This window comes from Salvelinus sp. IW2-2015, linkage group LG11, assembly GCF_002910315.2.
Source record: "Salvelinus sp. IW2-2015 linkage group LG11, ASM291031v2, whole genome shotgun sequence".
Taxonomy (NCBI): Eukaryota; Metazoa; Chordata; class Actinopteri; order Salmoniformes; family Salmonidae; genus Salvelinus; species Salvelinus sp. IW2-2015.
Genome location: NC_036851.1, coordinates 41,503,596 through 41,527,512, shown reverse-complemented (window position 1 = coordinate 41,527,512; position 23,917 = coordinate 41,503,596). Strand labels below are relative to the sequence as shown.

Sequence of the window (23,917 nt, the reverse complement as noted above, 5' to 3'; positions counted from 1 at the left end):
CTACTCCCTTTTCTTTTTAATAAAGTAAAAACACATTTCCATTTTTTTTATTATGTCATATAGTGTTTTCTTTCTACCTTGGTAGCAGCTTGTTCTCCTCTCTTACTGAAGTTGTAATGAACTCATTTTAGATGCACCCAGTGGCCTGGTCTAATAAGAAGGTACCATTTCCTTATCTTGTCCCACCGGCCCATTTCAGTTGGTCATATCTACCCATCTCACTCTCCCGAGTGCGCACGTTGTTTTTTWAAATCTCTAACACAAGGTGGATATTCGCACAGACAGACTAGAATGTTTGATGTAAGACAATTTTTTGAATACATCAAATGTTATCAGTATTATTTAGTAAATTGATTAATTGTTATCAGTCATTGCATGAATTCCGTGATAGCCTGCTAAAGATTTCATAATACAAATAACATCTTAACTATCACAATGTTATCTATGTTAAGCCTTTGAGATATGCGCTGTCATTTTTGTTGTTTTTAATTAAGTTTATTTATTATTTTTTATCCAACGCAGTGATAACATGCACTTTTCCTCGAAAATACGTAATATCACGATTCCAAAGATATACGATATTACAGCGAACAAGTTAATTATTTCACATCTCTGAAAATATTTGTAATGTTGTACTTCTTGTTCACAAAATTAATGCTAATGTTTGGTTTTTGAGCTAGCGCCCAATGGMCTACCATTCACGCCTTGAAGGAATGCTCCCCTTGTCCCCAAATCACCCAAAATGCAACGCGCGGCCCATTGACGACGCATGGGCAACGTGCACAATGTGCGTTAATAGTAATCCAATGCAGTTTCCCATTTCCTCAAAAGTATCTCTGGACATTCAGCCTACTTTCACGCTATCCTCGAGTTGGGACATCCCTGCCCCCATTGAAGTTCCGATTTAATTTGGTTAAGGTAAGGGTTTAGAGGTAGGGGCGTCCCAGGAATAGCACGAACTATTCAGCCAATGGGAACGCGAAATTAGAATGAGGAAAGCTATGTTCAAGAGTGTCTGAAATCAAGAAATGTTCATCAACACCCGCGCTCCTTACAAGTATTTCTGATGTAACTTGAGTAATTTCACAGTAAGTTAGTGTAGTGAATGATATAACTTATTTCAGAAACATGGTAGACTAGTGTGAGACCAAGCTAGCGAACAATGGACAAAATTCAATTTTTCCCAGCGACAATTTTTTCAAGAGAATATGTAATGCTAACGCTGGTTTACCGCATTCAGTGTTAACCGTTTACGGTTATGGCGAGACGATGTTGAATTATTGTCTTGCATTGTCTATGTTTATTTGGGGGCATTGCTAAAATCCTGTAAATGTAGTTATATAGCTTGCTGCATTTTAGAGAGGCTACTGTATGTACAGTAACCACGAACTCATAGGCTAGTTTCAGTAGCCAATGATTCAACAACATAGTATTTCAAATCAATGTGTGCTCTACTAGGCCTAGTACAGCCTACCCTAATTGTTATTAAATAACATAATCATTGGAGTGTCATGAAGTAAGTCATCATGGAGTTAATGTTTGAGTGATCATAAATGCATTTGTGAATGTACTGTACAGTGCATTCGGAAGTATTCAGACCCCTTCACTTTCTCCTCATTTTGTTACGTTACAGCCATATTCTAAAATGGATTTAATTATTGTTTTTCCTCATCAATCTACACACAATACCCAATAATAACAAGTTTTTAGAAATTTTAGTAAATGTATTAAAAATAACAAATAAATACCTTATTTACATAAGTATTCAGACCCTTTGCTATGAGACTCGAAATTGAGCTCAGGTGCATCCTGTTTCCATTGATCATCCTTGATGTTTGTACAACTTGATTGTAGTCCACCTGTGGCAAGGCACACACCTGTCTATATAAGGTCCCACAGTTGACAGTGCATGTCAGAGTGAAAACCAAGCCATGAGGTCGATGGAATTGTCCGTAGAGCACTGAGACAGGATTGTGTCGAGGCACAGATCTGGGGTAGGGTACCAAAAMAAATGTCTGCAGTGGCCTCCATCATTCTTAAATGGAAGAAGTTTGGAACCACCAAGACTCTTCCGAGAGCTGGCCGCCTGGCCAAACTGAGCAATCAGGGGAGAAGGGCCTTGGTCAGGAGGTGAGATGCACTATTGTAAAGTGGTTGTTCCACTGGATTTCATAAGGTGAATGCACCAATTTGTAAGTCGCTCTGGATAAGAGCGTCTGCTAAATGACTTAAATGTAAATGTAAATGTGACCAAGAACCCGATGGTCACTCTGACAGAGCTCCAGAGTTTCTCTGTGGAGATGGGAGAACCTTCCAGAAGGACAACCATCTCTGCAGCACTTCACCAATCAGGCCTTTATGGTAGTGTGGCCAGACAGAAGCCACTCCTCAGTAAAAAGCACATGACTGCCCGCTTGGAGTTTGCCAACAGGCACCGAAAGGACTCAGACCATGAGAAACAAGATTCTCTGCTCTGACAAAACCAATATTGAACTCTTTGGCCTGAATGCCAAGCATCACATCTGGAGGAAACCAGGCACTGCTCGTCACCTGCCCAATACAATCCCCACAGTGAAGCATGGTGGTGGTAGCATCATGCTGTGGGGATGTTTTTCAGTGGCAGGGACTGGGAGACTAGTCAGGATCGAGGGAAAGATGAACGGAGCAAAGTACAGAGAGGTCCTTGATGAAAACCTGTTCCAGAGTGTTCAGGACCTCAGACTGGGGTGAAGGTTCTCCTTCCAACAGGACAACGACCCAAAGCACACAGCCAAGACAATGTAGGAGCGGCTTCGGGCCAAGTCTCGGAATGTCCTTGAATGGCCAAGCCAGAGCCCGGACTTGAACTTGATCGAACATCCCTGGAGAGACCTGAAAATAGCTGTGCAGCGACGCTCCCCATCCAACCTGACAGMGTTTGAGAGGATCTGCAGAGAAAAATGGGAGAAACTCCCCAACTACAGGTGTGCCAAGCTTGTAGCATCATACCCAAGAAGACTCGAGGCTGTAATCGGTGCTTCAACAAAGTACTGAGTAAAGGGTCTGAAAATATGTTTTTTTTTAAATACATTTGCAAACATTTCTAAAAACCTGTTTTTTCCTTGTCATTATGGGGTATTGTGTGTAGATTAATKGGGGGGGGGGGRACTATTTAATCAATTTTAGAATAAGGCTGTAAAAATGAGGAAAAAGTGAAGGGGTCTTAATGCTTTCCTCATGCACTGAGGGTAATGACTATTTCTGTGCTTCAGCAGGTGATGGCCTTGCGTGCGTGTGGATTCATTGTGTTTCGTCGGCTAGCACAGTCTTCACCTCCCCCTGACAACATTGAGTACCTTCTCCTACAGACTTCATATGGCAAGCACCACTGGACCCCACCCAAAGGTATGGTGCATATCAGTGGCATATTAGTGTTCATACCCTTTTGGGCTGTTATAACTGGCATAATATCACTCTTATGAGGGTCATAAAGGTCTATTGACAGCAGGCTACATATTTTAGTAGCTAACACTTTACTTGAGGTGTAGCCTACTGTCAATAGTCCCCTTGTGAGTTGTATAAGCATGACATTACATTACGCCTGTTAAAACAGACCTGGAGTATGAAAATCAACATGCCATTCATGGCATCTGACCCATGTCATGTTTTGTGACACATGTTCTCTAATGTGCAGAATAAGGTGTAGAATACATGCTCTATTCTAGCTTGCACTATCTTTGATCCCATACCAAATCATGAAACACACAAATACCTTTTGTTATGTCATTAGGGCACACTGTAGCAAAACATTTTGCAACAGAAAACAAAAAGGTTCTGATTGATCAAGACCAGGAAGTCCCTCCCTGTTTGTCTGTTTTCTTTTGTTTGGTGCCTAATGAACACAACCCTGTGCTGGTCTCTAGGCCACGTGGACCCTGGGGAGGATGATCTCACCACCGCTCTGAGGGAGACGCAGGAGGAAGCAGGGCTGGGGGAGGAGCATCTGCAGGTGGTGGATGGCTTTCTCCAGGAGCTGCGCTACGAGGTGAGAGGGCGGCCCAAGACGGTTCTGTACTGGCTCGCGGAGCTGAGGGACCCCAAGATGGCCGTCACGTTGTCGAAGGAGCACCAGGACTACCGCTGGGCCAAGCTGGAGGAGGCCTGCTCCCTGGCCCAACATAAAGACCTACAGGACACCCTGAGGGCAGCACAGCAACACCTAGGCACAGAGCAAGGGAAACATTAAGACACTAGTATACACAATGCTGTGCTAGGAATTGTGAAGAGCAAGCTGTAAAAGCAGCGTGTTTGTAACCTTGTCCCCAGGCTATTGGGCACAGATGCGCGAGACTAGTGTCTGTGGGACTGCACAGCCTTGATAATTAATGGAACAGAAAGTGTGAATCTAAAGTGAGTTATAATTCCTAATTCTATGGTGGTAATTTGGTCTGAGCAAGTCATTGAACCCCTGTGTCACATACTTATATCCCCAAGGAACTGCCACCAAACTAAGGGTCAGAAAAGGATCATATCTGTACTTTATTGACTACCCCTGTGCTTGGAAACCAGTGGCCAAATCATTCAATAGACACAATAAGTGTTTTATGTGTTAACATTGTGTGATGACCAATAACGTTTTTGTCTTGCACTTTAAACAAGATTAAAAACCATCCCTTAAATATGGACCTTTCAATATGCAACTTCAGCATTGACTCACCGGTCTTTCGCCCTTACTCCTGAGATATTTAGGGAAAATATAAAGTAATATGATTTTGATTTATGATCACAATGAGTGGGCAAATCTATACACAACTATGTGATAGTTAATTGGACAATCTCAGTACTGCTGAGATTTGCACTCACCTCGACTGTACTGTGATCCTGCAACACATCACCACTAGGGGTAGACAAAAACTAGTTGAATTTCACAGGAGGTGCACCAATTCATTCTCCGGTCAGCCAGGGCACAATTCAACCAGTGGCTCATTTCATGCTTGAGAAACCAGATGGGAGGTACTTTTGACAATAATGAATCTAGATTAATATTTCAGGTAAAATGCGCAGCCCAACATCCAATGGAGACTCATGCACCCCTGTTGTAAACATATTCAGGAAAAGCCCCAGAGCATTCACCCAATTCAAGTCCTCAGACCTACCACTTCCAATGGCTTCCTAAACAAGTTCCCGTGAATGCAAAAGGACATGGTTAAATTCACCTGAAGTAAATTCTGTTAAACTGTGTGTCCTTTTAAAGTTGCAGTAAACTCATTGTGGCATTTGATTTTTTCCTACACCAGAACTTTCACTCATCTTCCATAATCACATAGCCTAACAGCTCATAAAACTTTCATTAGGAATTGCATTAAAATGGAGGGAGGGAGGGCTGAGAGAGGGAAGGAGGGRGAAGGAAACGGAGAGGGAAAGCTTGATACCGGGACTGGCTGTGTGTACATAACTAATGTTGCCTAACAATGATTGAACCAGGAAAGAAAATAATTCTTAATTTCCCCCTTTATCCAAATCCAAAGATTGAAACCTGAACACATTTTTAAATAACAGTTTTTCTCCTGCTTTTCAGTGCAAGGCAAACAAAGAAACATCTGATCCTCAGGTGAGAGAGAATGTGATTTTGGGTAATGAAAGGAGAAAGGATGTCCAAGTGAACAAAAAATAACTACTGTAGAAAAAAGGTCTTGTCCACTGACTGTTTGCTGATTGAGCTTTAAATTAAGATTTTAGTTACAGAAAAAATGCTTTGACGGATTACCATGTGAGGGTTAGATTTCGACTCAGGAATCAGTTTTTTGCCAACCCATCCCACTTCAGGGTTCATGCAGCGTCAGGTCAGTATACCCTTCAACCCTCTGTGAAGAACTAAGTAATATCCTGACTGCATAATCATAGAAAGGGCTACATACTCTGAACTATGCAGATGCAAGAGTGCATTTTGTGCTGCCCGAACAGGGATCGAACTAGTAACCTTCTATACAACACCACTTGTAAATCAAAGCCAACCATCTTAGGCAACAGAGCAAGAGATAATCTGGTCACTCTATGCTCAACAGTTGCCTTTAGATCTCATGGTGAAGGTCACTGATTTACTCCAGCCAACATGCTACTGGTGAGTTTCACATCCACTACACAGACTGTTTTGTTCTAACAAATATTATTCATATAAAGTTAATGTTTAACTCAGGATGGCAGAAATCCACATCCAAGGAACTGCAATGAGGTAGGAGTGAAGACAGTCTGTCTCATAGATTAGACGTAACAAAGTAAATGTAAATCCGGGAAACTCAAATTACTATGATATGCTACGTTTGGTATGGTTACGTAATACAGATGGTTGGGGTAAAAACTTAAGTAGCTACTTTGCGACTACTTAGCATGTTAACTAACCCTTTTAGCTAACCCTTCCCCGAAACCCTTAGCCTAGCTAACATTATCCACCTAGCCAGAATTTGTAACATATTGTACGTTTTGCAAATTTGTAACATAAAAAGGATTGTGTGATGGAGATCCACAAATTAATACACGCCATTCAAAGCATAACATATACTAAATGGAGTGTCTCGGCTTWACGTACAGAATAATACAAAATTCTTTGAGACCAGGTTGGTGATGAATATTTATCGCATGGGGCTTTCCCTTATTCACCTGATGCAAATTAATCAAAACTTCCTCCAGCCTTGCGATCTCAAGGATCCTGTTGAAAACCTATTTAAAGCAGCTAGTCAAGACTCGGCTCTAGTCTACTCTACAAACTGGTATCAGCATCTGAACTTTTATCTCAGTGGAATAGTCTTCATGCAGGTGATGATGAGGGTGTTTATGCCAATGCATCTCTCTGCTCTTCTCCTTCCTCCTGTGATCTCTCATGTGGTGGAGAGGTTCAGTGACGTTTGATTGTCAGGGATTCTTCATGGAGGAGACGACTCCAAATATCTCAGGTATTTTGGTTGATGGGAACGTCCAGGACCAGAACCGCTTCATGCCGATTTGCCTGTTGTACAAGAACAAATACAGGTATGCAACCCTCTACGACACAAAAAACGTATCCCTGTGTTCTCAGCCTACACCTTCATTGGTGCTACTAAAGGAAGACCAAATGTAACATGGATGATAGAACCTCAGCTTGAAGGGGGAAACGAGACAATGAGTCTGGAGTCAAAATGTGTAAATTACACACATCAGGCTGTGAACAAGGACTRTAGGAACTCACTGAACACAACAGGGGTGAACAGAGGTCACCTGTTCCCAAATTTGCACGCGTTAGACAATGATACCAAGATTTCCACCTTCACCCTAACATTTAACATTTAAGTCATTTAGCAGTGTTCCTCAGGTAGTGTCCTCCAACAGCGGGAGCTGGTGTCGTATGGAGTGCAAAGTCAGACAAAGGCTTTTGGATAACTGCAATGATAATAACAATAAGACAAAAGGCTTTGTGGTGACCGGAGCGGTGCCCAGTAATGGCACTGTGAACTACACTCTGAACAGAGTGAACATCCCATCTCTCCTGTGGACAGCCTACTGTTGTTTCAACAGCAAGGTGGGACAGACTGGACAGTGGATGGCCGAAGCACACTGGAGTCTGAACGAAAGGGAGGAACCCCCAAAAAAAGACTTGCCCCCGTAAACTCTGGCAGAGCTGCATGACATGCTGAACTCATTCTACCCAGGAGGTGTCCGGCTGTTTCCAGAGCACTGTCCGAGAGATTTTATGTCTGAGGACAGGGGACTTAAAAACCTTGAAGATTGTGAGTGTCTCTCCACCTCCCCCTCCACCAGCATTGTTACTACTGCTCACTCTTGCGGAGATCTGGGGTTCAAAGGTCCTGCCCTTTGTTTATGGGTCCTGGTGATGTGGTGCGCATTGTAAGCATGGGGACCACATTTGACCTGTGCTTGAGTTAAGTTGATCAACCTCATTCAGAAGACAATCATCCAACTTTGTCTAGGCAGGAAGGAATTTGGTTTTATATGTGTATATCATTTTTTTKGGGGTAGGGGTCTAAATGTATATTCCGATACACCAACAGCAGTGAAATGTTTTCTTGGGATTGAATAGTTAACATGCTTTGACTCACTTGATCTATCATTGCAATGCCATTTTTTAAATGCCACAAATTGTATCACTACATTATGAATATATCATATTAAAGTAATAAATCTAAATTTTTTGAATGTGCAGTTTTGTGGTAAATCCAGTGAGAAACGTGGGCGTTTGGATACTTTCAAGATGAGGATATCTTAATTAACTTGTTCCAACTTGTTCATCTCAGATCAGTGTTTACCATGTAGTGGAACGCCTGCGTTCACCTATACAATTGTGTTGGATCAGATATTATAGTTCAAGGAAGAAATATGCACTTGAAAACTAGTTAAACTTCCTGCTTTTCAAAATGATTTGTTCTCCCATTTCTTAAAGTATGTCAAAGTACAGCAGCTGCTTTCTGAAAAACAGAAATGAGATCAATACCAACTAGCACCATTGACAACAGATAACACTTATTTGAAGACATTCTAGACAATTGTCAATTCAACATTTTTAGAATATAAATTTAATAGGTGACATTTGCATCCTCACAACACAATAGGAAGAGGAAATTAAATGAAAAACTACAAAACAAAGGAGGACTGCATCGTCCATATCACTGGCTGTGGAAACAGTGAAGTAGTTTGTCCAAACGTGACCATTTGCAGCCACAGAGGGAAAAGCTCCTCAAAACACTGGTACACACATACTTCGCAATAGTGAGATCCTGACAGCCTAGCATGTGGTCCTTCTAAACGAGTGTCATTTTGACCTAGGATTCAGAACCAGGTAAATGCTGTTCCAACTGCCTGCTCCTCGTCAACACATAGAAGGCAAAGGTCAGTGAGAATAAGAACGCTGGGTCTCAATACTCAATGGCTTCCTTCCTAGTGGAAATGTATCCATTCCTTTCACCTATCAGTGATCACGAAGAAAAACGGGGTGAAGAGAGGAAGCCATTTAAAGAGTATTGAGACATGGTTCGCCCCGGTAGTTGACATCATATCCCTGAACGTCCAATGGCTGAGGAGAAGAACAATCCATTTGTGATCCATCAGTCAACTATTTTTGTTGACTTGAAGCCATCCCCAGTGAGGGCATCAGTTCAACAGAGCAAGGGAGGAGAAAAGTTTTCATTTTGATTCTGTTAGTCTTCCTCAGACTGATTAGTCAAGTCTCTCCCTTATAGTTGTTAAAAACAGGACATATTTCACACATTCATCCATAAATGACTGATGGTTGTAGCGTTACTGGAAGTGGTCATGAAACATTTCCTTGGCATAGAGTCCAGGCCAGCACCTCCTTGTGAGTGCGAGGTGTAACAGGTTCTGTGTTCCATTGAACGGGGTAATGGTAAAACACACTCACACGGAAACGTGAAAACTGCAGACCTAATGAGCACAGATGATAGGTTGACTTGTCTGTGATGTCACCTCACTTACACAACCCAAGTATTTGCAGCAGAGTTCCAAGAAGCATCATTTTTTTCCACCCAAAAAATGCACTTGTGCTCCATGTGTAACTCTGAATCACCAATGCAGCATGTGCTCAGTCACGAATTAGCAAAATCTACTTTCCTGGCTGATACATGTTGATGACTAAATGTGCTCTTTTAGCTATATATGTGCTAACTAACATAAACAATGGCTAATGCCTTTTGGCATGTGTAAATAGTTGATTAAAATACAGAMTACCACTTATTCAATTTCACTTTCCATTTTGACCACCTGACTGGCTCGCATAGAATTCCAGGACTTTGCGCCAATTCCAAGAAAGCATATCAAGAACGCGACAAGGAGCCTGGTCTGGTTTAGTTTTGTGAAGCATGGCCAACAGAACAGGGCAACACAGAAATAATAAAGAGAAGGAAACCCTGAATGGAGGTTGGCGGGGAAAAAGATAGGAGACATGGGGATCAATAGTGTTGTTGGAGATTTGAAGTTCCCTCTGTAAACACACAACCACAAAAAAGAAAAAAAGAATCTAAACAATACCAAGCTCAAGCTGAGGAGCAGTTTGAGTGAGCCCTCTCCAGGGATGTAGTAGTAAAGACATAAGGTGGGTAAACGCTGAATGAGTGCCAACACTTTTCACAACATATAGAGGTGCGTAGACGGCGTTAAGGTGCGTTTATCCTCCACTACATCCCTGGTTCTCTCCCAGTGAGAGTCTATGGAGGCCCTGAGGTTTGGAGGCAGGGAAAGGAAGGATGGAAAGAGTGAAGGAGGATGTAACACTCCGGTGGTTGTGTCCGAGACGGCACATCCTCTCAGTACCCCATAAAGGCTCATAGTTATAACGTTTTGCTACGGAAAACAAAAATTTGCATTTCTTACTGGACAATTGAAGATGGTAGTCCATCCCTGTTTCAGTCCATTTTGGTACCTAATGAACACCCCCCAGTTCTACAGGGATCAGAGTTCAGAGGTGAAACAGGAGGTGTGGGGTGAAGGTGGGGTCGGTCAGGGCAGAGTTTGTGTTGTGTCTGTAGGTTAAAGTTGATCGCCTTAAGAGTGAACAAACACACAAACGGACAGAACGACTGAGGCTGGCTGGCTGACAAAGCAGTGAGGGTGATAAGACAGAAAGAAGGAAACATTGACAGAGCAAGACAGCATGCTAGACAAAACCCGAGATTCAGCCATCCAGACAGTGAGACAGACTGAGAGAAAGCGCCAGACAGCCAGACGTACAACACAAAATGAAAGATTAACATGGTATGAATGGGCCAAGAGGGGACCAAGTTCAGTGAGTTTGTCTTGAAAATTTAAGATTTAAGCCCAGAACATTCTTCTAGCAAATACATCTAGTGACATGACAAAAAGCACAGTTGTTGGACATAAACAAAAGCAACCGCACCCAATGCTGTAAAGCAACACGAACACCACATTTCATTTAGCAGCATCTTTCTTGTGTGTGCTCCGTTACCAGAGGCACTGCAATACCGGGTGGTTCCGTAGAGCAGACAGATTAAGCCCATTTTCCATCTCCCCGTTCTAAAATTTTGTTCAGATTCTAAACTGACAAGAACAGATACTACACTTGATCTTAGCCTAAAAGGCGGAGATTATCTGCACATTTTGCAACAAACTAGCTCCCCTGGGGTTTGGATGTTTGTTTGTGTTTATGTTCAACAACTATCTTCTTTCTATCACGCTATCAGACCAGGGAGGCAGGCTTTGACTATATGACCATTGAGTAAGGAAACCAAAAGCATGCGTTAAAGTCACATTTCAAAAGGAGAAATTAAAACATTTGACTCCATCTGTGCTAAAAATATAATTTTAACTACACAAATTATACTCGCTGAGATATTCAATATTTTTCGTTGTTGTACGCGCCTTTAATTGGAATCCACTCAAATTGAGGAGTCCTATTTGTCCAGTTATTATTTGACTATCAATGCACCAGACGACGTACATGTGTTTATCTTAGGGGATGTTCTAAGCTTAACAGGATCAGAAGGGAGGCTAGGATTGGACGTAGCAGGGTGTAAGGCGTCAATTTAAGGCGTCCATCATCATCATCAAGAGTCCTCGTTCCCAGAATCCTCCTGGTCGTCGTCATAGCAGCGAGTAGAGACGCCTCCTCCTTCACTTGTCCCACCTGCCTCTCCTCCTGACTCCATGTCATTATCTTCCTCCTCTTCATCCTCTTCTTCCTCCTCCTCCATGTCATCGTCGTAGAGGTCGTCGTAGAGTAGGTCTGAGCTGCTGTCCTGGGAGGGAACCCGGGTCTGGACGCAGTACTCTGCCAGCGTGGTGGGTACCTTGACACCGTCGCGCTCCGCCTCCGCCACCGTGGACACCACCTGCTTCCTGTGGGAGGGGAAGAGAAGTCATAAAGGTCTCACCCACTGTGTGTGTGTATGGTAGGGCTGTCCCCGGCAAAAAAAAATCTTGGTCAACCGAGAGTCATCCTGTGCTTTCGACCAATCGATTGGTCAAAATGTTTAAACATATAGACAGACGACACACCCTGTGTTTGAATAAAACCAACTACATACGCACTGAGCTTGTCTGATGCTTTAAGCACACGGTTTGATTAAATAATTAAGACWCAAATGGCTCAAGAAAGAGCCCAATGGTCACACTGTGTTAAAAAATGTTTCACAGTGAGAGCCTGTGTGACTGACAAGTTGTCTCGCTCTCCTCCCTAATGCAGCAAAAAGGCACCACAGCACAGCAAGTGTGTATTGCTCTGTCCGTGCTGAAACTGCAACATCATTACAGCCATTTAGTTGATTACTTGTTTAACTGAAAAAAGTTATTATATATATATCTATATGACTTGCAGAATAAATAAAACATTTAAAAACACTAAATGTACGAGAGAAATTTGTATTTTATATATATATATATAGCCTTTATTACAGCATACTAATTATTCAAAGCTCCATTTATTTAATTTCAAAACTAAAATGATTGATTGCATTTCAAAACATGAATGTCTCGTATGCTGTGTGATGACATGAACAAATTAATAATTGATCCACCGATACAGTAGCCTATATTTTGAATTATAGGCCTAAGTAAGTTACAGTATTAAGACTAAACAGGATGCGCTCTTAGGCCTACAGCTCGATGGTGGTTATACAAGGCTGCTATTCTAAGCCTACTATTGATAATGACATTACTTATTATTATAATGATGATCATAATAATTGTAATTATAACAATAAGAAGGAGATCAAGAAAAAGGAGAGTATAGGAGCGAGACCTGCGTGCATATTATGTGTGACAAATAGGTGCTGTTAAATTACAATATTATTTTTCTGCCTGTTTGGAACAGTGTAAACATTAAATAAATAAGTAATACCCGTTTGTAAAGCCTTTATTACAGCATAGCAAGGATTAAAAACAGCCGAATCTGTGAAATTGCTTTATGTGATATTTTGCATGAGGCTTGGTGCTCACGGAATAAGTAGGCTATTAAACGKGGCGGCAGGTAGCCTAGTGGTTAGAACGTTGGACTAGTAACCGAAGGGTTGCAAGCTCGACTCCCCGAGCGGACAAGGTGAAAATCTGTGGTTCTGCCCCTGAACAAGGCAGTTAACCCACTGTTCCCTGGTAGGCCATCATTGTAAATAAGAATGTGTTCTTAACTGAACTTATCGGACTTGCCTAGTTAAAGGTTAAAAAAAAWTCATGAAATAAATAACACTCAAAACAGGCAACAGAAGCAGGATCTATCTTACTTATGTAGACATACTGTATATGGATGATTTATAAAGCCAGGCTATTGATTATAGACCTAATTAAATTGGGGTTTCTTTCCTCTCTCCTCAATTTTCTTAGACAATTAGGCTGAGGAAAAGGCTGTTTCCTTGTCTCTGCTGCTGCAGCTGCCTCCGCTGCATTGTTCTCAATCCCAATATGATGGTTAACTTTGTTATTATGCACGTAGCAACATAGGGAAAGGTGCCAAATTCTACAGGGAACTGAAGATTATGTTTCAGAACAGCAGACAGCGACCGTATCCAACGTGGGAGAAAGGGCATTTGTTATAAAATATTCGATTTATTAGTGTTGCACCAACATTTTTACATTATATAACCACATACAATTTCCATATCACGTCTTAGAGTGATGGACAGTGCCATCCCCACAGCCTCCACAATGGGTTAATCCACTGAGACAGGCGTCTTGTGCACCATGAAAGAAAATAAAATATTGGTCGACCAACAGCCTATCAACCAAACAATCGACCAGTATACTAAATGGGGTCAGCCCTAGTGTGTGTGGGTAACCCAACTTGTTTGTTGTGAAAAAGGTACTCAATGGTTGGGTTAGTGTGCGTATGTTCTTCCTACCTGATAATCTCTGCGTACTCCTTGTCCTTGCCCTTGCTGTCCCTCCACTTGCGGAACATAACTGAGGCATCCACGTTGGCCGGGGAGAAGGTGTTGGGCTCATTCAGCAGAGAGATCACACTCAGCAAAATGGTCCTGTACACACACACATGTCACTAATATGACTTTATGTCCTCTAAAACATACCCATTACCTGAACATTACCTTATAGTGTATAGTTTACCTTAGCTTACCTTCTAAGTAATGTGGCCTTTATTTCCTTGAGTGGGTGAGTTATCTGACCTGACTTCCTCTGTGAGAGCAGTGTTACCTCACCATCCCCCAGTGTTGCTCCATTAGATGCTACTTCCTMTKGGTAGTTGGTTMAACACACACTCMGAACTTTCAACCTGCCCCGGTGGTTGAGGAATTGTCCCACGAAGGGTCATGTGTCTGACACTTTTACTGCTGTTAGGGACTGTGTCTATTCCTAAGCTCTGCATTTTAAACATTAGACACATATTTGAGCAGTTATGATGACACACCATATTGTATTTTTGTCTCCCCCAAGTATCCGGTAAGTTGAAGTCAATGGCTCTCTCTCCATTGCAGAGTTTAAAAATAAAATAGTAACACAAAAACACAAGAATGGAGCTATACACAGGGAGCACCAATGAAGTGAGCTAGACCAACCTACATCAAATACATCTAATAAATAATTTCAAATATGTAAACACACTTTGGTTTTATAGCTTGACCCACATGCAAGGTGGGGGGACTTTTTACTTTTAAGACTATTCCATTGGTTCTGTTGTTCCATTGAGCTAAATTAAGCAAACCTCAAGTATTTATATGTGTTGAACCAGGTTTGGAGCTAGGTGAGGTACCTGACATTCTGAGTGGGGTTCCACCTCTCTGAGGGGAGCTCCCCGCTCTGGGGGTCGTCGACGGGAGGGTGAAGGATGGAGATACACACGTCACCGTTCTGTTGGAACACGACCTATCAACTTCTGGATGGAGAAAACTCTTCAAATATGTTTGAATTCATATACATTGGGAATACATTAACTGGGCTTAACTCTTACCTCATAGATGTTGGGATGCCACATCTTTGTTAAAAAACGGAAGGTCGGAGGGGAGTAGGGGTAGTCAATGGGGAACTTGATGTGAGACTGATAGAGACACACGGAAATTGCCATCAGCTTCAAACATTTAATTGAATTGACAGCCAAATAACCCTGACAATTACAGTTAGATACAATTCAGCATGAGAATGATCCAGGTTTGTAGGTAATTTTAGTGTGTATGAGCTACTGGGTGCCACGTGTGTGTGTGTTTGTGCCTGCATGTGTACATGTACAGAAGTATGTGCATGCACGTGTGTGACTAAATGTACTTCTCTATCGCTACCTCTCACCTGTCTATATGAATTGTGCCAATTCAGCAAAATCTAATCACACACAGAGCTTGTTATATGTGCAAAATTCCAGGCCTGTGCCATCATCACGCTACCATAGCCATTCAATTTGACACAAATATACTGCCTCACTCCATTGTGTAATCCACTATATAAATGAATCCACTATCAAAATGAAACCAAAGAGAAGTGTGAGCACATTCTGTCCAGCAGCCCCAGCCCTTTGGGGAGCACTGCTCTCCTTCCAGATAGCATTAGCACCATTTCAAAACATGCCCTGTGCAGACATGTTGAGGTCAGTGTAAACTTTACCTTTGACACTCTTCACTACACTCCCCTTTTGGATCAGTTCCCTCTATGGCGCCTATATGTTTAAATTCTAAACAGAGCACCTATAACAGGTGCAAACAGTAGGTTACTTGTTATAGGCATACCTCTGCCTCAACCACTAGCTGAAAACCTAGTCTACAAATCCAGAAAAGGTTGGAATGTGATAATGACATTTAATGATTGTAAACTGGATTTATGGTTGAGAAGGCATCATATAAAAGGATATTTTTGTTATCTGTTAAGACAGTTTTATATCTGGTCCGATAGCCAGACTAAAGCATGTGGTTGCCCAAAAAACATTTACACAACCAGTATACAACCTGACCATGAAATCACTCACAAAATATGTTATAATGATCATTTCATCTATGTCAATGCAATCAGTTTTGCCTTCTTGGAAGAGTTTGCATGCCCTGGGGTGGATGTGAACTCTCTCACCAAACTGATATGCTAATGTGGAGGACTAGCCACACTGAATAAGTTATACAGGGAAAAAGGAGAAGAGGCTCATCATGCCCTTCTCTCTCTACCTCTATGCTGAGATGCCATTTATATCCATCCACAGCTAAAAATAGGAGTCTGGAGCATAACGATCACACTGCAAGGGGGAAAGAGGCCGGGTGGGTAGGGAGAGGCCAGGTAGGGGGAGGAAGAGGTCGGGTAGGAAGGGGGGGAAAGAGGTCGGGTAGGAAGGGGGGGGAAAGAGCCCGGTAGGGAAGGGGGGGAAAGAAGGCCGGGTAGGAAGGGGGGGCGAAGAGGCCGGGTAGGAAGGGGGTGGAAGGCCGTGGTAGGAAGGGGGTGAGAGGCCGGGTAGGAAGGCGGTGAGAGGCCGGGTAGGAAGGGGGTGAGAGGCGGGTAGGAAGGGGGTGAGAGGCCGGGTAGGAAGGGGGTGAGAGGCCGGGTAGGGGAAAGGGGGTGAGAGGCCGGTGTAGGAAGGGGGTGAGAGGCCGGGTAGGAAGGGGTGTAGACGAGGCCGGGTAGGAAGGAGGGTGAAGGCCGGTAGGAAGGGGTGTGAGAGGCGGACCGTGTAGGAAGGGGGTGAGAGGCGGGTAGAAGGGGCGGGTGAGAGGCCGGGTAGGAAGGGGTGAATGAGGCCGGGTAGGAAGGGGGTGAGAGGCGTAGGAAGGGGGTGAGAGGTCCGGGTAGGAGGGGGTGAGAGCGCGGGTAGGAAGGGGGTGAGAGGCCTGGTGGACGTGATGGGCTTGGTGGAAGGGGTGAAGAGGCGGGTGCTGAGTGAAGGGTGGGTGAGAGTCCGGTAAGGCAACCGGGGTGGACGTAGCCCGGGAGCGAAGCGGGCTGAGAGGCCTTGGGTACTGCGAAGCGGGGGTGCAGAGCCTGGCGTAGGTCAGCGGCCCTGTGTCGGATGAGAGGCCCGCCTGGGCTAGGTTAAGGCCCTTGCTCTTGTGTGCACGCAGGCTCCAGCGCTCAGGGACATGCTGGGGTGTAGATATGGCAACGTGCGTAGGTATAGGGTGTGTAGACCGGTAGCCGGGTATGGAAGTCGCTTCCGTGGTTGAGAGGCCACTGGGTAGTGACGGCGCGCGTGAGGAGGCCGTGGTTATCCGTCGTGTAAGGGGGTGAGAGGCCGGTGCTGAGTTGAAGGGGTGTATGGACTGGGTCCGGCGCTAGGATCCTAGGGGTTGTATGAGAGGCCGGGTAGTAACGGGGCTGGACGATGGTGTCAAGGCGTGTAGGGAACGGGGCTGAGATGAGTCCTGGTGAAGGAGGGGGTGAAGTGCCGGGTTAGCAGCTACACCTGGTGTGAGTATGGTGTGATTGTAATGGTGGCATCCGGGGTAGTCGTCCTTACGTGTGGATGTAGTCAGTGTCCCGTGTGTAGGCAATCGGGGTGAGAGGCCGGGCCTCTAGGAACGTGGGTGAATGTGTTCCTCCGTGGCAATAGGACACGGGGTGAGAGGCGCCGTTGGTTTAGCGCTAATCGCCGGGTGAGAGCCCTCGCCGGGATTGCAGGTATTTTGAATGTGTGTTAGGATTAGTACGTTGGTATTAGTCATTAGGTAACGGTGTTCGAGTCACAGAGTTGTGGCGCCCCACTGGCCTTACGTATTGATATCTCTTTGGGGTTCGAGGAGGGCCCGGGTAGGCAACGGGGTGAGTAGGCTATGGTTCGTACGGAACGCGGGCTTGAGAGGGCCGTAGGAACGGGTAGGAACGGGGTGAGAGGCCGGGTAGGAACGGGGTGAGAGGCCGGGTAGGAACGGGGTGAGAGGCCGGGTAGGAAAGGAGCAAGTGGGAGAATGGAAGACTGAAATAGTGACAGGGAGTGAGAAAGGAGGGAGAAACATCCGAACACGTCATACACAAACATACTACACAACGTGTTGTGCATCCAATGAATGACCCTCCCTTCCCCATCCCTCTACAGTTGCCTCACCTTAAAGTAGCCTCCCTCGTACAGTGTGTTAGGGGGGCCAAAGATGGCCACCTCCCAGTTGTAAAGGTCCGACTCCTCCACCAGGCCGATGCGGAAGCCCTCAACCGGCTGATCCTGCAGGGACTTGAGTTCCATCATCAGGGCCTTCTGGGAGCTGGGCGTCGAATGGTGGGCCATGGCTATCCCACTTCTGACACCAGTCGGCACATAAAGAGAGGGAGAGTGGTAAATTAGGGGAAAAGGAGAGAGGAGAAAGGGATGTTCAGGTAACTTTAAAAAGTGTACAACACTCAAATTTCAAAATTTCCTCCTTGTGGGTTGGATAATTTAATTACGTTTTAATAATGCCACAACCAAATCAAACAATGCCAAGTTCACGTGTTAGTCGGAACTAGGAAACTCGGAAATGTCAGACTTGCTAAGTGGTTGTAGTTATACACGTGCCGCGTTCAACCAGTTAGCAAGTCAGAAATATTCCTAGTTCAGACAAGCAAATCAACGCGGCACAATAACTGGGCCTTGTTGGCTTACTGGCTACAATAAATACATAGGCATGTAACAATATTATACATGTATATAAGGGAGGCGGTTAAGCTGGAAAAATTCCCGGGACCTAATGAGTAATATCAACAAACAATAGTTTAACTAAGAAAAGATTTATGAGTTAGGCTATTAAGGACAAGTTGAATGCCGTTTGAGTACAGAGAGGGCAATGACGAGACTAGCAAACGGCAACATCATATGTAATCATTAGTTACGAACTCAAAGCAGGACAAGCTCTGTATTCGTGTAGCAAAGCCTGGCGCTGACTGCAACGATTAGGCCTTTGACAACTCAAACGGATTCAAGTTAATGACACACGAATTACCTATATCCACTCAGCGTTTGTACGATATTGTACCGTTTCAATGGGATAAAGCAAGACGTTTCTTTTGTAGCTAACTGCTGAAGCATACACAGTCAAATCAATGGCACATATCAAGTTGTTGACAGTGTTCTATCAAGCTAGGCGACAGGAACACAGTGAAATAATGTTGTCCTCGCGTGGTATTTTTCTTCTTTGTGCCACTCTTTGAACTTGGCGTGTGGGTTAACACCAACGTTAGAACATTATTTTAGCCATTATTGGGTCCAAAACTCTAGCGACGACTTGCTCTCGCTGACATTTACCCAGTCTCGCCTGGTTAACGTTAGCCCCCGTTTGGACAGGCAGGCGCTCAGCTGACTCCCTGCTTGTTTGTTTATCTGCTCTTTTCTGGCAGCTCGAACTTCTCCACACGTCAGCTCAACCTCCACCAAGTAACTTGAAAAAAGAAACAGCCTTCTCTCTCCACAACATTTCCTCCACCGCCACGTCGAGAGGTCTGTAATTTATCGAGCTAACTTTCGTGGAAAATGCAGTCCGTCGAAGCTTTGCACTTGCGAACTACACTGAATTTGATCGATTTCTATTTTCACCCTATCGATGCTTCCGGCTATCATTGCGCGTGTCTGTCTCTCCACGACGTACTTGCGTAGWTAGACTCACGTCCGACATGCGCGGTCCTCTGAGGTGCATTTTTTTTTTCTTGTCTGGTAGGTTTTGTAATGCAATGACAGTTTACATAATTTAACGTAATTTAGGCTKATAGTTTTTCCTCATGTATAATTTACAGATAGAGTTGAGACTATGGACTGTCAATAGTGACATCAAAATATGGTGAATTGGAACCCATGCACAGATTCTAATCTAGGGCAGGGTTACCCACACTTGTTCCTGGGGGCCTCCCCTGGGTGTACGTTTTGGTTTTTGCCCTAGCACTACACAGCTGATTCAAATAACCAACTCATCATCAAGCTTTGATTATTTGAATCAGCTGTGTAGTGCCTGGGCCAACACCAAAACGTGCACCCAGGGGGCCCCAGGACCGAGTTTGGGAAACCCTGATCTAGRGTATAGACCCTCAATGGTAATTGGTATGTGTAGGCCTACTCATTGTCAAACTAATACCATTAAAGGAAAAACAAGTTAGTCACTCTAGAACATGTTAGAATGCTTACGCTAGTCTTGTCACCAACGAGAGGTGCGTGTGTGATTCTTTTTGCTTTGCCGGAGAGAGCATTATCGAATCCAAGAGATGGTGCATGCTAGACCCTTCAGAAAGTATTCATACCCCTTGACTCATTACACATTTTGTTGTTACAGCCTGAAATCAAAATTTATTAAATAGTTTTTTCCCCCTTACCCATCTACACACAATAACCCATAACAACAACGTGAAAACATGTTTGTAGAAATGTTTGCAAATTTATTGAAAATGAAATACAGAAATATTGAATTTACATAAGTATTCACGACCCTGAGTCAATACTTTGTAGAAGCACCTTTAGGCAGCAATTACATCTGTGAGTCTTTCTGAGTCTGTAAAAGCTTTCCTTGTTATTTTCAACATTCTTCAAGCTCTGTCAAATTGGTTGTTGATCATTGCTAGACAAGCATTTTCAGGTCTTCCCATAGATTTTCAAGTAGATTTAAGTCAAAACTCGCCCACTCAGGAACATTCACTGTCTTTTTGGTAGGTAACTCCAGTGAAGATTTGGCCTTGTGTTTTAGGTTATTGTCCTGCTGAAAAGTTAATTAATCTCCCAGTGTCTGGTGGAAAGCAGACTGAACCAGGTTTTCCTCTAGGATTTTTCCTGTGCTTAGCTCCATTCCGTTTATTTTTTATCCTGAACAATTCCCCAGTCCTTAACGATTACAAGCATACCCATAACGTGATGCAGCTACCACTATGCTTGAAAATATGGAGAGTGGTACTCAGTAATATGTTGGATTGGATTTGACCCAAACATATCACTTTGTATTCAGGACAAAAAGTTAATTGCTTTACGACAATTTTTGCAGTATTACTTCAGTGCCTTGTTTCAAACAGGATGCATGTTTTGAAATATTCGTATTTTGTACAAGCTTCCTTCTTTTCACTCTGTCAATTWGGTTAGTATTGTGGAGTAACTACAATGTTGTTCATCCATCCTCAGTTTTCCCCTATCACAGCATTTAAACTCTGTATCGGTTTTAGTCACCATTGGTCTTATGATGAAATCCTCGCCGTCAACTGAGTTAGGAAGGACACGTGTCTTTGTAGTGGCTGGGTGTATTGATACACCATCCAAAGTGTAATTAATAACTTCACCATGCTCAAAGGGATATTCAATGTCTGCTTTATTGTTTATTTTTACCCATCTACCAATAGGTGCCCTTCTTTGCGAGGCATTGGAAAACCTTACTGGTGTTTATGGTTGAGTTTGTGTTTGATATTCACAGCTCGCCTGAGGGACCTTACAGATAATAGTGTTTTTTTCCAAATAAAATAAAATGTTATTTGTCACATGCGCCAAATACAACAGGTGTAGTAGACCTTACAGCGAAATGCTTACTTACAAGCAACAATGCAAGAAAAATACATGTTGAATAAAAAATAGATGAGTAAAATGTTTCTTTTTTWAAATAAAGATTTATTTAAAGAGCAGCAGTAAAATAACTGTACAGGGGGTACCGGTACATGGTCAATGTGTGGTGGCACAGGTTAGTCGAGGTAATATGTACATATAGGTAGAGTTAAAGTGACTATGCATAGATAATAAACAGAGAGTATTGGCGCTCCGGTACCGCTTGCCGTGCGGTAGCAGAGAGAACAGTCTATGACTAGGGTGGCTGGAGTCTTTGATGATTTTTAGGGTTTTCCTCTGACACTGCCTGGTATACAGGTCCTGGATGGCAGGAAGCTTGGCCCCAGTGATGTACTGGGTCGGACGCACTACCCTCTGTAGTGCCTTACAGTCGGAGGCCAAGCAGTTGCCATACCAGGCAGTGATGGTAGTGATGCAACCACAGCCCCATCGATGAGAATGGGGGCATCATTCAAAAATCATGTTAAACACCATAAATGCACACGGAGTGAGTACATGCAACTTATTATGCAACTTATTATATGACTTGTTAAGCACCTTTTTACTCCTGATCATATTTAGGCTCGCCATAACAAAGGGGTTGAATACTTATTGACTCAAGACATTTCAGCTTTTCATGTTTAATTAATTTATTAAAAAACATAAATCAACTTTGATACAATGGGGTACTGTGTGTAGGCCATTGCATTTTAAAAAGCATTTAATCTATTTCAAATTCAGGCTGTAACACAACAAAATGTGGAAAAAGTAAAGAGGTGTGAACACTTTCTGAAGTACATTCGTAAAGTATTCAGACCCCTTCACTTTTTCCCACATTTTGTTATTTTACAGCCTTATTCTAAAATGTATAAAATTATTTTTTCCCTCATCAATCTACAAACAATACCACATAATGACAAAGTGAAAACAGTTTTTTTGAAGTTTTACATAACTATTTAGATCCTTTGCTATGAGACTCTAAATTGAGCTCAGGTGCATCCTTTTTTCCGTTGATCATCCTTGAAATGTTTCTACAACGTCATTGGAGTCCACCTGTCGTATATTCAATTGGTTGGACATGATTTGGAAAGGCACACACCTGTTTATATAAGGTCCCACAGTTGACAGTGCATGTCAGAGTAAAAACCAAACCATAATGTCGAAGGAATTGTCCGTAGAGCTCCGAGACAGGATTGTGTTGAGGCTCAGATCTGGGGAAGGGTGCCAAAAAATATCTGCAGCATTGAAGGTCCTCAAGAACACAGTTGCCTCCATCATTCTTAAATGGAAAAAGTTTAGAACCTCCAAGACTCTTCCTAGAGCTGGCTACCCCGCCAATCTGAGCAATTGGGGGAGAAGGGCCTTGGTCAGGGAGGTGACCAAGAACCCGATGGTCAMTCTGACAGGATGGGAGGACCTTCCAGAAGGACAACCATCTCTGCAGCTCTCCACCAATCAGACCTTTATGGTAGAGTGGCCAGATGGAAGCCACTCCTCAGTAAAAGGCACATGACAGCCCGCTTGGAGTTTGCCAAAAGGAACCTCATGACTCTCAGACCATGAGAAACAAGATTCTCTGGTCTGATGAAACCAGGATTGAAGTTTTTGGACTGAATGCCAAGCGTCACGTCTGAAACCTGGCATGATCACTACAGTGAATCATGGTGGTGGCAGCATCATGCAGTGGGGATGTTTTTCAGCAGCAGGGAGACTAGTCACGATCGAGGGAAAGATGAACGGAGCAAAGTACAGAGAGATCCTTGATGAAAACCTGCTCCAGCCAAGACAACGCAGGAGTGGATTCGGGAAAAAGTCTCTGAATGTCCTTGAGTGGCCCAGCCAGAGCCCGGACTTGAACCTGATCAAACATCTCTGGAGAGACCTGAAAATAGCTGTGCAGCAGCTAGAGGATCTGAGAGGATGAGAGATCTGAGAGGATCTGCAGAGAAGAATGGGAGGAAGTCCCCAAATACAGGTGTGACAAGCATGTAGCGTCATGTAATCACTGCCAAACGTGCTTMAACAAAGTACTCAGTAAAGGGCCTGAATACCWATGTGAAATTTCAGTTTTTTATTTTTAATAAATTTGCAAACATTTCTAAAAAACTGTTTTTGCTTTGTCTTTATGGGGTATTGTGTGTAGATTGATGAAGATTTAAAAGAAAAATCATTTTCAGAATAAGGCTGTAACGTAACAATATGTAAAAAGTCAAGGGTTCTGAATACTTCACGAATGCACTGTATATGGCTCTGATGCATGCTACACGAATTAATGGGAAGGATAGACAATCCAAAATTATGATAATCTAGATTTCTCAATCACTAGGTATTGAGGCATTTTCCTAAACTGGATCTTTGCATCATAAAGGCTACTGTGGTACAGTACACTTGCATTTGACTGTTGATGACGATGACATCACTATTGATTTGATCATGTCAGTTCTGATTGTATCCTTGATCAAAGCTTTGGATGGAATATAAGTGTGTGGCTGATCTTAGTTTCATTCAAGGCACAATCTGGGATATTACCTGCTGTTC

The 23,917-nt window shown here is 43.3% G+C and overlaps 2 protein-coding genes and 2 pseudogenes across 9 annotated transcripts; 2 read left to right on the top strand and 2 right to left on the bottom strand.

Moving 5' to 3' along the window:
- Nucleotides 1-747: 747 nt before the first annotated feature.
- nudt2 (nudix (nucleoside diphosphate linked moiety X)-type motif 2) lies at nucleotides 748-5,247 on the top strand. 6 transcript variants are annotated; one of them, XM_023997147.2, is made up of 3 exons: nucleotides 748-918; nucleotides 3,252-3,384; nucleotides 3,903-5,247. In XM_023997147.2, the coding sequence occupies exons 2-3, from the start codon at nucleotides 3,258-3,260 to the stop codon at nucleotides 4,223-4,225; spliced, it is 450 nt and encodes a 149-aa protein (XP_023852915.1). In that variant the 5' UTR covers nucleotides 748-918; nucleotides 3,252-3,257; the 3' UTR covers nucleotides 4,226-5,247. The 6 variants fall into 6 exon arrangements, with proteins under 6 accessions (XP_023852915.1, XP_023852914.1, XP_023852916.1 ...); XM_023997146.2 differs by having other exon boundaries at nucleotides 749-918; nucleotides 3,255-3,384; XM_023997148.2 differs by lacking the exon at nucleotides 748-918 and adding an exon at nucleotides 982-1,068.
- A 1,698-nt stretch (nucleotides 5,248-6,945) lies between these two features.
- On the top strand, nucleotides 6,946-8,115 carry LOC111970739 (endonuclease domain-containing 1 protein-like; annotated as a pseudogene).
- Nucleotides 8,116-8,520: 405 nt separating this feature from the next.
- Nucleotides 8,521-19,442, bottom strand: LOC111970423 (ubiquitin-conjugating enzyme E2 R2). Of its 3 annotated transcripts, none has more exons than XM_023997142.2 (6): nucleotides 18,819-19,442; nucleotides 17,951-18,140; nucleotides 14,894-14,980; nucleotides 14,696-14,793; nucleotides 13,830-13,964; nucleotides 8,521-11,835 (listed from the first exon to the last, which is right to left on the bottom strand). In XM_023997142.2, the coding sequence occupies exons 1-6, from the start codon at nucleotides 18,902-18,904 to the stop codon at nucleotides 11,544-11,546; spliced, it is 888 nt and encodes a 295-aa protein (XP_023852910.1). In that variant the 5' UTR covers nucleotides 18,905-19,442; the 3' UTR covers nucleotides 8,521-11,543. The 3 variants fall into 3 exon arrangements, with proteins under 3 accessions (XP_023852910.1, XP_023852911.1, XP_023852913.1); XM_023997143.2 differs by having other exon boundaries at nucleotides 17,951-18,137; XM_023997145.2 differs by having other exon boundaries at nucleotides 19,121-19,442.
- LOC111970787 (U2 spliceosomal RNA) lies at nucleotides 10,929-11,090 on the bottom strand (annotated as a pseudogene).
- Nucleotides 19,443-23,917: the final 4,475 nt, after the last annotated feature.